Source organism: Rutidosis leptorrhynchoides, chromosome 3, assembly GCF_046630445.1.
Source record: "Rutidosis leptorrhynchoides isolate AG116_Rl617_1_P2 chromosome 3, CSIRO_AGI_Rlap_v1, whole genome shotgun sequence".
Classification (NCBI taxonomy): domain Eukaryota; kingdom Viridiplantae; phylum Streptophyta; class Magnoliopsida; order Asterales; family Asteraceae; genus Rutidosis; species Rutidosis leptorrhynchoides.
This window is the reverse complement of record NC_092335.1, coordinates 620,364,922-620,377,179: the sequence shown is the minus strand read 5'-3', so window position 1 is coordinate 620,377,179 and position 12,258 is coordinate 620,364,922. Positions and strand designations below refer to the sequence as shown.

The following is a 12,258-nucleotide window of genomic DNA, read 5'->3' as shown; positions in this document are numbered from 1 at the left end:
TTCATAATACTTCAAATATTATACATATGGTCATGAGCGTATTTTATCATAAGGTTGTACATAATGCTTCATATATCATACAATTAACATGTTAATATTTTTATTAAATATAATTAATTATTTTAATGATGTCATGTAACTGAATTTATCTCTATCAAACTGAATTTAACCATGTAACAAAAAAAAGGCCACATTATATGTATGTGATTGTATGCAAGTGCAACTAAAAGTCAACAATACAATCACTCAATTTCATATGATCATTAAGTAAAACTACATCTTTAGCATATTATAAAATGGATTTAAATTGATATATGTAACATAAAAAAAGAAAATTGTTCAAATATGATGCATCATCTTATAAACTGCAACAAACATGTTCTAACACCCATTTAAGATTATGTAGAAGACCACTTCTAGAAAATTAAATATAAAGATTATGAAAGAAGTGTTAACATTTATAACTTCAAATTGTGACAACCTTATATAGTCATTTTATCATCTTAGCATGAAGCAGTTTAAATATCATAACTTAATGAAATGACCTAAATTCATTTAATAAAAACCGACACTTTTTTTATACAGGAAAGCATGTGCCGCGTACCAGACTACAGGAGTGGCGCACCTCAACTATGGTGCGGTGCCCAGATGCCTTCTACGACGCACCTTTACACCGATTTTTGGAAATTCATAGTCAGTAGCAAAATCCCACATTGTGGTGCGGCGCATCCCTTTCACGTGCGGCGCACGACTTGCTGAACATCAGTTTGAGCCTTTAAAACCCTTTTGACCCATTTATAATTACCCATTTGTCACCAATAAGCACACTTTAATCAACACCTGTTTTATTTTCAAATATCACTTCAAAATGAGGCAACCAACAGTACTTACCAAGTTCAAAACACCACTCCGGTGACCTATGACCTGTTATATAACAAAAGAGTGTAATTTCGACCAAAATAACATAACCAAGAGTAATTATGACCCAACCACACAATTTGGTGGATTAAGACTCAATAACCCTACTCGATACCAAGAGCATGATCCCGGGGATTCGTCATTCCCCATCCCGAGTCCAAATATCCAAAATCAATCCCGCTATGAACTCAAGCACGACTAAGTATCTAGTCTAGCAACTAGATATCTACGCATCTTCAACCGGTACCTAAAAAAAGGTAAACAACGAGAGTGTAAGCTTACGCTTAGTGAGTATAAGATTATACATACACAAACATGAACCATATCATCACTGAAGAATAAGCACAAACTCAATAAGCACAACTTGGCATACCATAACGCATAAGCACACATACACATTCATAACACTTATGAATATTATCAACAATCAATGAGCACCCCTATCAAAAATTAGTAGCTACTAACGAGTGATCCAACTCATAGTCCACTATAGTGGTCCATCCAACACATAGTCTACCTCCCTTGTGGTCCAACGCATAGTCCACAAAATACGTGGTCCAACTCATAGTCCACAAAACTCGTGGTACAACTCATAGTCCACATACGGTGTGATCCAACTCATAGTCAACACCTCCGACCCATGCCCATGTACATTTAACCTCGTAATCACCTCGATAATGCACGCAAGTGTCATGTAAGCACGATCTCCGTCATCTCATCCGAGCAAGTAATCATCTATATAACACATAGGCATACAAAACACATAAAAACTCATTCTCTATAAGAGAATCCGACACAATCATCCCTTATCCTAGGGATTTAACCTTGCTCGTCAAATCCCCCCATTTTGACACCAAAATAGACACAACTCATTATCACTCCGGGTGGTAATTTAAACCCACACTAACAAGTACATTCTAACCCATATTGTACTTGATTACATAATGACCAAGCCTAGATCCCGACCCTTAGTCACTAACTAGATAGTGATTATACACTAATCACTTCTCATACTCCAAACCATACAAGTGCAATTTGACCCAAATTGCACTTGATCTCCCAAAACAAGTCAAGTCTAGTCCATAATCACCATTAACTAGTGATTATGCTTAGAGACACTTTCTTCTTCACTTGAGTTCTCTCTCAATAAAACCATTTTCTCTCACTAAATTGGGGTGTTTAAGATGAAGGAACTGAAGAAAAATGTGGTTCTTGATCTGCTATTATCCTTCAAAACCTATCCATGCAAAATTGCACCCAAATTCCCAATTTTACAACATTTGCAAAACAGTCTCTGCTCCAATCAGACACAGGTGCGGCGCAACCTTAAGTTGGTGCGGCGCACTACACTGCTCAATCTTTAAGGGAAAAACACGGAATGGCCTTTAAGGGAGAGGAAATGTCATTTTGAGGAATATATTTAAAGAAGACGACGCAGTCCTGATTTCTTTTAGTATATAAAGGAAATAGCTAACTGTTAGTACCATGAGTTTACACATAATCATATTGTTTCCATAATTTAAAGTCTTAGTTTGTTCCAACATGGAACAATTTCTTTTTAAATACATTTTTATTGTACATTCGTGTTTCTATTTTCGTTTTTCTTTTCACGTGATAATCTAGTGGGGATGTAGCTGTTTGTGTTAGGTGGATTTTTTTATTGGGTATGTATTTCACGTTTGTGTGGTGTAAGTTTTTGGTTAGAGTTGTTTGTCGTCGCTGTTTTTAGCTAGCCGTTGTTTTGTTGATCGTTTGATGTCGTTGTATTTTCTAGCTTCTGATTAGTTTTTATTTTACTTTAATATATGCTTGTCTTTGAAAAAAGAGTTAAATGTATATTATTTCCTTTTATCCTTAGATAGATAAATAATATCTTTCATGTGCTCTAAACATGTAGTACATTATATACATCATCACCAAATAGTAATACCACAAATGATCATATCAAATCCAGATGGCAGATATGATACGAGTGTAAATTACAATCACGTTAACAGTGAGCGGTTTGGCCTTCTTGATACCAAAAGGGAAACGTTGATTACCGGATCCAAATACTTGTCTCGGATCCAGTCAAGGTCTAACTTGGTCAATCAATTAGAGAGAGAAAGTTCTCCCGTAGAGAGAGAAAATTTTGCTCTGACAAAATGATGTACTTTGTCAATGAATGGAATTCATGTGGCTTATTTATAGGCAAAAAAGTTCAAGGTTCTCTTTCAGAAAAAGACACGCGTCATGCTCTGATTGGTGAGTTAACCCTTATTTTTCGGAACATTGACCAGTCAGCTCCATAAAATTGGAACATGACTTTTAATCTGTATCACTTTTTGCTCCTCACAAGCTCTGTTCACTGTTCGCTTAATTTTAAATTTATGGTTTTTGTGCTTTTTATTCACGTTTATGGTGACCGATTCTTCGTTCGAATATTCTTTTTTGTTAAATCTCTATACGTTAACCGAATAGCGTATCATTAATAATCAAACAAAAACAAATGAAATTCAAACATAAACCATAAACCATAGAGTATAAACCATAGAGTATACAATTTTCATTTGAGTGTAGCATGCATATTATTGATCATAGTTGGCTTATTGATAACTATTTGTTTCTAATCATACTAATTAATTAAGTATTACTTCGTGTTATTTGAAATTATCTATTATCAAGACTATTCTTTTCGATCCTATTTTTTATTACAAATTTTTTTTTTTGTTTATTTCAAAATTTTGTTCATTTGTAAAAAAGAATTATTAAAAGTTATTAAGTTCTCAATTTATTCCCATTTTATATTTATATATATATATATATATATATATATATATATATATATATATATATATATATATATATATATTATCATTAATGTATTTTGTAATTTTTTTCAGCCAACTCGCATTATTAAGGTAAATTAGCACGCATTCAACATTATTTAAATTCAATAATATTCCTTAGGAGAATAAATGTGGGACATATTACTTACTTATTATGATTTACTATAATTTATAAATACAAATTGTCCTTTAAATCAACCATAAAATGTAATCGTATACCAAGTCGTGTTATCAACGACTATAGACGACTTATATAAAGAATGCACATAATCAGTATTTGACAATTATAACCTTCTAAAGTCTACCCATATTAAAAGTCAAAGAAGGAAAAAAAAAGATCAACTATATAAACATACAACTTAACTTCAATATCCGTCACCACTACTTTCTTCATCATGGCCGGAAATTTCAACTTGCTACCGGTTCTTTTCTTAGCTCTATTGTCATTTTCCGTTTCCAGACAGGAAAATTGTAAGCATTTCATAATAATCCATCAAATAACTATCATATAATAAAGCTAGTTAGACATGTTCGACATTTTTTACTTAATTATTAAGTTTAGTAAAATGCCGAACATGTATGTTAATGATTATGTTTAGCTTCATTTAGCTAGTACGTTATGAGTTTCTTGAAAACTGCATTTATTCTTTTATTTCCCTTTTTTAATTCTACTATTAGTTATGTATTATACATACAGTACAATATTAACATTAGAAAATATGGTCTAGAGGCTGTTTGTCTGAGGCTACAAGGCATAATTGTAGCATTTGTTTTGTCTTGTAAACATTCATTTATTAGTTAAGTAATATTCATTGCGGTAATCCTTTACTTAAAAAAATAATATTAACATTAACACGATACCTTTTTCACTACAAGAAATATGAGTTTGGCGACGAATGTCGTCACAAAAATCCAAACGGTATTTTTCTTGTAATTCGTGACGAATGAAAATCAATAAATAAAGATAGGAAATGATATAGTGATGCCGCCAGAGATAATTCTGAAAAAAGTACTCCCTCCGTTCTAAAAAACTATCTAATTTGACTTTTTATTGAATTTAAGATATAGTACTGAATTGTCTAATTTGCCATTTCATTTAATGTAATTATATAAAGAGTAACTAATAAATTAATTGATATATTTAAAGTTGAATTTTCAAAATTAAAAGGGGTATATTTAGAACTTTAATGATATTTAATGGTTATTTAGAGAATGAGACAATAATTTTGGGACAAACGAAAATAGAAATTTGAACAGTTTTATTTGCGACGGAGGGAATAAATTATTTATGTCGTTTAGTGAACTTTCTGGGACAAAATATTGATTTATGTTGTTTTCTTGTTACAGTGATTGCAAGCATTGATTGCGGAGCGACAACGACGACTACAGATGTTAACACGATAACATGGACTCCAGATGATACGATCATCTCTAATGGCATTTCCCGAACAGTTAAACCAAGCTACTCTTTAACTTCGGTGCTCGACACCCTTAGGGTTTTCACAAGTCGAAAAAAGAATTGTTATTCGATAGGTGTTACACAAGGCACAAAAATTCTAGCTAGGGCAACTTTTAATTACGGAAATTACGATGGATTATTGAATCCTCCGACTTTTGATCTCATCTTTGATGGCAATCTTTGGACCACGGTTAAAACTTCACTCAGTGGTTCTACAACGTACGAAGTGATTTTTGTTGCAAAAGGAGATAACGTTAGTGTGTGCTTGGCTCAAACAATGCCCGATCAATTCCCATTTATTTCGTCTCTTGCAATACGTAGCCTTGACTCAGATGTTTATAGTGAAGTCGATGATAATCGCGCAATTTTCTTGATTGATAGATTGTCTTATGGTTCAAGTAAATCCTTAAGGTATGCCATCAAACTAAATTTTTTCTCACAGTATATGGATATCGTTTCAGAAACAAAATTTAAGATTCAGGATAAGATGTGAAGGAACGTGTTTACTTATAAAATTAGTAAGCCGCTGTTTAATAAAATACTAAATCCATTACGATGTTATTGTATGTTATTTCCTTTTAGATTATCACAAATTAACTGTCTACTTTTATAAATAATTAGCTAGCTTTGTTCAATTAGTTCTTAGTGGTTTACTTCTGTCGAGCCTTAATGGTCACGTTTTGATTGTACTGGTTTTTCGGGTTACTTCATTTTTTGATGAAGGCATCCTGTATTTTAATAGTAATTGTTATTTTAGCAAAAAAATAATACTACGTAATAAATAAAAAAACAAGAGAAAAAAAAAACTAATGACAAAAATCAAAAAGTTGATAAATGATACACTTTTGTAATTAATACTCGTATATTATGAAATTGTGTTTCTTTTATTTAGAGACAATAAAGTTGAAATGGATGACGTAATGTTTATCAATTTTTTCGACAAATTATCACCCATTATCAATTGGTGAATGTTAGTAAACTTAAATTTTTTCCCCTCGTATGAATTGTTCATATTGCTATAAATTTATAGCGTAATCATTATTAAACATGTTTACTTAGAGTTTACGAATTTCTAAAATGAAAGTCGAAAAATAAACGAAAATGGTAGATAACTTTCCAACCAGAGAACCTTTTTTTTTTTTTTTTTTTAGAATGTTGATAACCAGCAACTCACAATAATTATGTGAATTTCCTTTTTAACAATGTGTGTAGGTACCCGGATGATATTTATGACCGAATATGGGTATCCTACCCGGCCCAAAGCGGAACCGAGCAAGTAACAAACGATGCAATTTATATTGATGCGACTGCACCCAATAACCCCCCTGAAGGAGTTTTTCAAAATGCAATTACAGTTCCAACCACATTTCAATCTATTATTATTGCCCATATTCCTGTTCTTTCTCCCCCTACCTACTTAAACCTCTACTTTTCAGAAGTTACAAGTCTTGATTTTGGTCAAAAAAGATCCTTCAATATTTACGAAAATTCTAGTCCCGTGCAACTCGCAATCACACCACCTTATATGCAAGTCGAGGAACGCTACATTTACAATTACGTTGTCACATCCGACACTAATCTTTCGTTATCTGCTACCTCTGATTCTGACCTTCCCCCGATCATAAACGCCATTGAGTTGTTTACAATTAGTGATATTCTTACGGATGGCACTGATAGCAACGACGGTAATCTATAATAGTACAATTTTATTAAGGATTTTGCTAACGACATTCCTAAGAGCTATCACTAACATGCAATAAGTCATTATATATGGTGGTTACTAGTCAACTTTATTATGTCGGTTATCAAAATGTACAAAATCTTAAAGCGTGTTAACGACTGTCAAATCCTTTTATTAAACTACCGTTCCTTTTTTAACATGGTTTTTATTTAATTTTAAACAGTGAAAGCTTTAGCTTTATTACAAAGCACATTCGACGTGTTACAAGAATGGAGAGGTGATCCTTGCCTCCCGGCACCATATTCGTGGGACTGGCTCAATTGCAGTAACGATGTTATACCTCGCGTTACTGCATTGTAAATAATTGATACTTCGATCTCTTATAATTAGTTTCGTATTAATTACCAGTACAAGAAACCATGCAATACAATAAACTGAGTACACAATTTCTATCTTTGCAGGTATCTTAATAGTTTCAATCTTGTGGGTTCAATTCCTGATATTAGCTCCATGGATGCTCTTGTGATAATGTGAGTCTCATATTGCAACTTTATCAGTAGTTAATCTTGATCCTAAATCAGAACTAGTTATAAATAGTAAATAGTCAACATCACTAGAAAATTGATCATTTATGCTTAATTAACAGCCTTCTTCAAATAGAACAATTTAAAGTCAATGTATGTGTGTGTTAATTAAATGAGTTTTATATTCAGTTTGATGAGCTCATTACTACTAATTATTTAAGTTATCCAAAGTCAAATAATTATTGGAAGGAACGTTTATTAATTTTTGTTAATCATCTGATTAGTTGGGTGCCACTAATTAGCTAGTATTAAACAACGTCAAATTAATATTAATATTAATATTATTAATTAATTTAATACTAATACAATACTACATATACTAAAGTCGATGGAACTTCATGCCGTTGCAGCAAAAAAAATTGGAGTCGATGGAACTTCATGTCGTTGCAGCAAAAAAAATTGGCGTTTCATCCCTTGTGTTCACACCCAAAATTTACACCTAGCCCCCCCAAAGATTTCGACAAATACAACTTTTTCAGGGACTTAAAATGTAAATTCATTTTTTTATTTAATTCAAAAAACAAAGCTCCCCATTAACTTCAACGAGCCTTAACTCCCTACCCGACGCGAGTTAATTTTCACCGCTATCACCATTAAACTTGAAATAATTTTTCGAAAAATCCATGGAACTTCATGTCGTTGCAGCCAAAAAAATTGACGTTTTTTCACCTAGCCCCCCCCCCCCCCCCCCCCCCCCCCCCCCCCAAAAAAAAGGTTTCAACAAATACAACTTTTTCAGGGACTTAAAATGTAAATTTATTTTTTAATTTAATTCAAAAAACAAAACTCACCATTAACTTCAACGAGCCTTAACTCCCTACCCGACGCGAGTTAATTTTCACCGCTACCACCATTAAACTTGAAATAATTTTCGAACAAAACGAGATTAACTACGTGTGAAAACGGACAATTTTTCAAAAAATGGTACGCGCACCTATATCTAAAACGGGTATTAACACATGGGTCGTCTCCCCTTCTGTACATACACAACGCAACGTTAAATATGAATATGCAGGTCGAAAGCACTCGTCGCATCGCGCGGGCCGAACCGGGCTAGTTGTTATTAACGGGTGGAGCTTTCTAACGTTAATTCTACTCGTATTATATAATTTCAGTGATTTGCACAATAACAGCTTGAGTGGCACGATTCCTAGCTTTCTTGGGACCATGTCTAATCTCCAACAATTGTAAGTTTATATTCATCACAAATTCAAGACTTGTAATATTAATGCACCTTTAGTTTTAGGTATTTGAAGCATGAGTTCAGTGTATGTATGTATATATATATATAGATAGATATATATATATATATATATATATATATATATATATATATATATATATATATATATATATATATACATATACACACACACACACATATATATACATATATATATATATATATATATATATATATATATATATATATATATATATATATATATATATATATATATTGGTAGGATCAAGAGGGAAGTAACCAATCGGGGGAAAGCGGTGGGAAGCAAAATTTTTTTTTTTTTGGTTTTTTGAAAAAACTTTGTTCACCAACATTATAGATTGGATGAAAATATGAACATTTAATAAAGACACTTTATGATAAATGTTTTTATTTTGACGGAAAAACGCTCCAAGAAGTAATATATAACAATTATCGTGTTTTTCGAGCGTATGTTAATGTTTTAGATATTAGGGTTTAGATATTAGGATTTATAGGGTTTAGATATTAGGGTTTAGAAATTTAGAGTTTAGGGTTTAGATTTAGAATTTAGATTGAGTTTTTAACACGAACGGTTTAGAGTTTAGGGTTTGGGGTTTAGGGTTTGGGGTTTAGGGTTTGGGGACTAAACTCAAAACATCAAACCCTAAACCCTAAACTCTAAATCGGGCTAAATTCTTTATCAAAAAAAAAAAAAAATCGGGCAAAATTTTACTTCACAAAACATAAAAAAAAAAAAAAAAACGTTAACATTCTTCACGATCAATATTATCTTGAATGTTATTTTTGTCGATCGTTTTTCCGCCTAAATAATAACATTCATCACGAAGTGTCTTTTTTAAATGTTCATATTTTCGTGTGATCTTGATGCCTGAAAAAAAAATTCCAAAAAAAAAACGAATAAAAAAAATTTGCTTCCCCCGCTTCCCCCCGATTGGTTATTTCTCCATTGATCATGCCCATACATATATATATATATATATATATATATATATATATATATATATATATATATATATATATATATATATATATATATATATATATATATATATATATATATATATATACTATATATATATATATATAGTAGTGGCGAAAACAAGAATTTTTTTCACCCGGGGCGAATTTTTTTTAAAGCGTATCAACTTTTTTGGTAAAATATGGAGGTTTTTAGGAAAAATATGGTGATTTTTGAGTAAAATGTGGAGGTTTTTAGGCAAAATATGGAGGTTTTGGGGCAAAAAAAAAATTTCACCGGGGGCATCTGCCCCTCTTGCCCCATGCTATATATATATATATATATATATATATATATATATATATATATATATATATATATATATATATATATATATTGACAAAATAAAAGTTATTATTAGTCTTTAAGGAATCAATAAAACATCTTAATTAGTACAGTATATTACTTCTATGATATGTAAGATAATGTTATTGACTAATTAATTTCTTAACCTTAAAACGTATAACTGTTGTAAAATTCCTATTTTTCGACGATGATACCAAATAATGTAAAAAAGATCATGGCTAAACCGTACGGATAGAATAGTGATTAAAACCTTCACAGTTTAATCGAAATACAACCTTCTCGGTTGCTTCACGGCTTACACTTTATTCACGTTAAAAATTAAAAACATAAAACTAAATCGTAACAAACTGACCTAGATCTTTTTAAATAGGGCAAATTTCATTAAAAGGTAACATATTATACCAGTTTTCCTATTTTCAATAAGTGTCAACTTTGCATAATATGTCAAGTCTTTTATCGACAAACGTTTTCAAATCGCGATTTCGACACATATTTTCAACGCGCGATTCCGACACGCGTTTTCGAGGCGTTTTTCGATGCGTGTTTTTCCCATATAAAGTAATTCTCAAAGACATGAACGAAAATGGCTTCATTTCGATACGCGTCGAAATCACGCCTCGAGAACGCTCGTCGAAATCGTGAGTTGAAAACATGCCACGATCGACGTGCATCGAAAACGCTGCTTGAAAAACGCGAGTTGATAACATGCCTCGATAACGTGCGTCGAAAACGCATGTCAAAAACGCGTGTCGGAATCGCGTGCCAATAACGTGCGTCAAATCGCGAGTTGAAAACGTTGGTCGATAGAAGACTTGACATGCTATGCAAAGTTGACACTTAACTGAGAAAGTTAACAAAAGTTAGTGACACCCCTCTTTTTGATTAACTTTTGAAAAAGGACTCATTTTTTAATAACAAAATGAAATATATTACCGAAAATGAAAAAATTAGTATAATATGTTACCTTTTTTTTATGAAATTTGCCCTATTAAATACTGAAACAAGATATACATAATAAGGAAACTAAATAATTAGAATACAACACAAAGTCTTCTTGGCTTTTTTCTAAGTCTGGCTTCTTTTCCAAGTCACGACCCAAATCATCCCTTGCCTTCAAACTTTGCACATTCAAATTCAGCAGGCCCAACATAACTTTGCAGCCCGCTAGCTTGATTCAATTGTTCCTTTAAATACAAATACATTGTGAGCCGAATGTTAGCAATAGATGCAGGCCCAACAATAATCTGATCCAATACTGCATCATTCTGTATAAAGTTTAACTGATTTCTATAACTTCTATTTTGTAGGAATTTGGCGGATAACAAGTTTAGTGGATCCATACCCAGTTCATTATCAAATAACGGCAAATTAAAACTAACGTAAGCCAGATATCAATATATGATATGCTATTGTAATGTAAACTATTAGAGTTGCTGTTATTAAGATTTCTTTTAATTTATTTAATTAATTAATTTCACATCTCCAATAGTGTTACTGGAAATCCATCATTATGTACATCTGGCAAGTCGTGCTCAAGTTCTCTGGGGTCCACAAATTCGTCTCCCGGATCCACAAATTCGTCTTCAGGAAGCGGTACCAGCACAAGTAAGAAGAAAAGTAGCATGCTGCCTCTGATACTTGGCATCGTAATCCCAGTATTCATACTTTTATGGATTGCTTTCGCTGCTTTTATCATCTTTCGAAGGAAAAAAATACCTGCCGAAGTTAATATGCAAGTTATCTCTACAGGTTAACTACTTTTCTCTTACAAATCTTCATTTTATTTTCGTCACTTGGCAATTTATAAATGTGTTTGGCGTCATTCGTGTTATTAATTTTGGTTGTTGATCATAAAAAATCCAGGTGACCGAGCGAACATCAATCCGGATGCACCACCAGTTGGTAGTACTGCTTGAACAAACAGGACTACAAAATCGATTAATAAGTTATATATGGTCGATCTCATCTGGTGAAAGTTGAATTTGATCTGTTTCCGTTTGGAGGTGGGTGTACGTACTTTTATGTGATCTAATTGTGGTGTTGTGAGGCTAGATGTGTGCATTTGAACCATTCTTTCATTTGTTATGTATGACCAAGAAAAATTGTTAATTCCCTTTTTGAAGTATATAAAGTTTCTTGCATGGTTTAGCACTTTTTAAAATAACATCTTAATGAGAACGGCCGTCTCATTAGTTTTGAAGGTCATGTTCGATATATAAAATGGACCTTTGTCAAATTT

The 12,258-nt window shown here is 32.2% G+C and overlaps 1 protein-coding gene across 1 annotated transcript; it reads left to right on the top strand.

Annotated features, from left to right (window-relative positions):
- Positions 1-2,853: 2,853 nt before the first annotated feature.
- Positions 2,854-11,935, top strand: LOC139902285 (uncharacterized protein At1g24485-like). Its single transcript, XM_071884925.1, has 10 exons — positions 2,854-3,025; positions 3,109-3,162; positions 5,094-5,616; positions 6,418-6,890; positions 7,110-7,242; positions 7,348-7,416; positions 8,586-8,657; positions 11,327-11,398; positions 11,509-11,768; positions 11,883-11,935. Exons 1-10 carry the CDS (start codon positions 2,854-2,856, stop codon positions 11,933-11,935), a joined length of 1,881 nt encoding a protein of 626 aa, XP_071741026.1.
- The last annotated feature ends 323 nt before the right edge of the window (positions 11,936-12,258 follow it).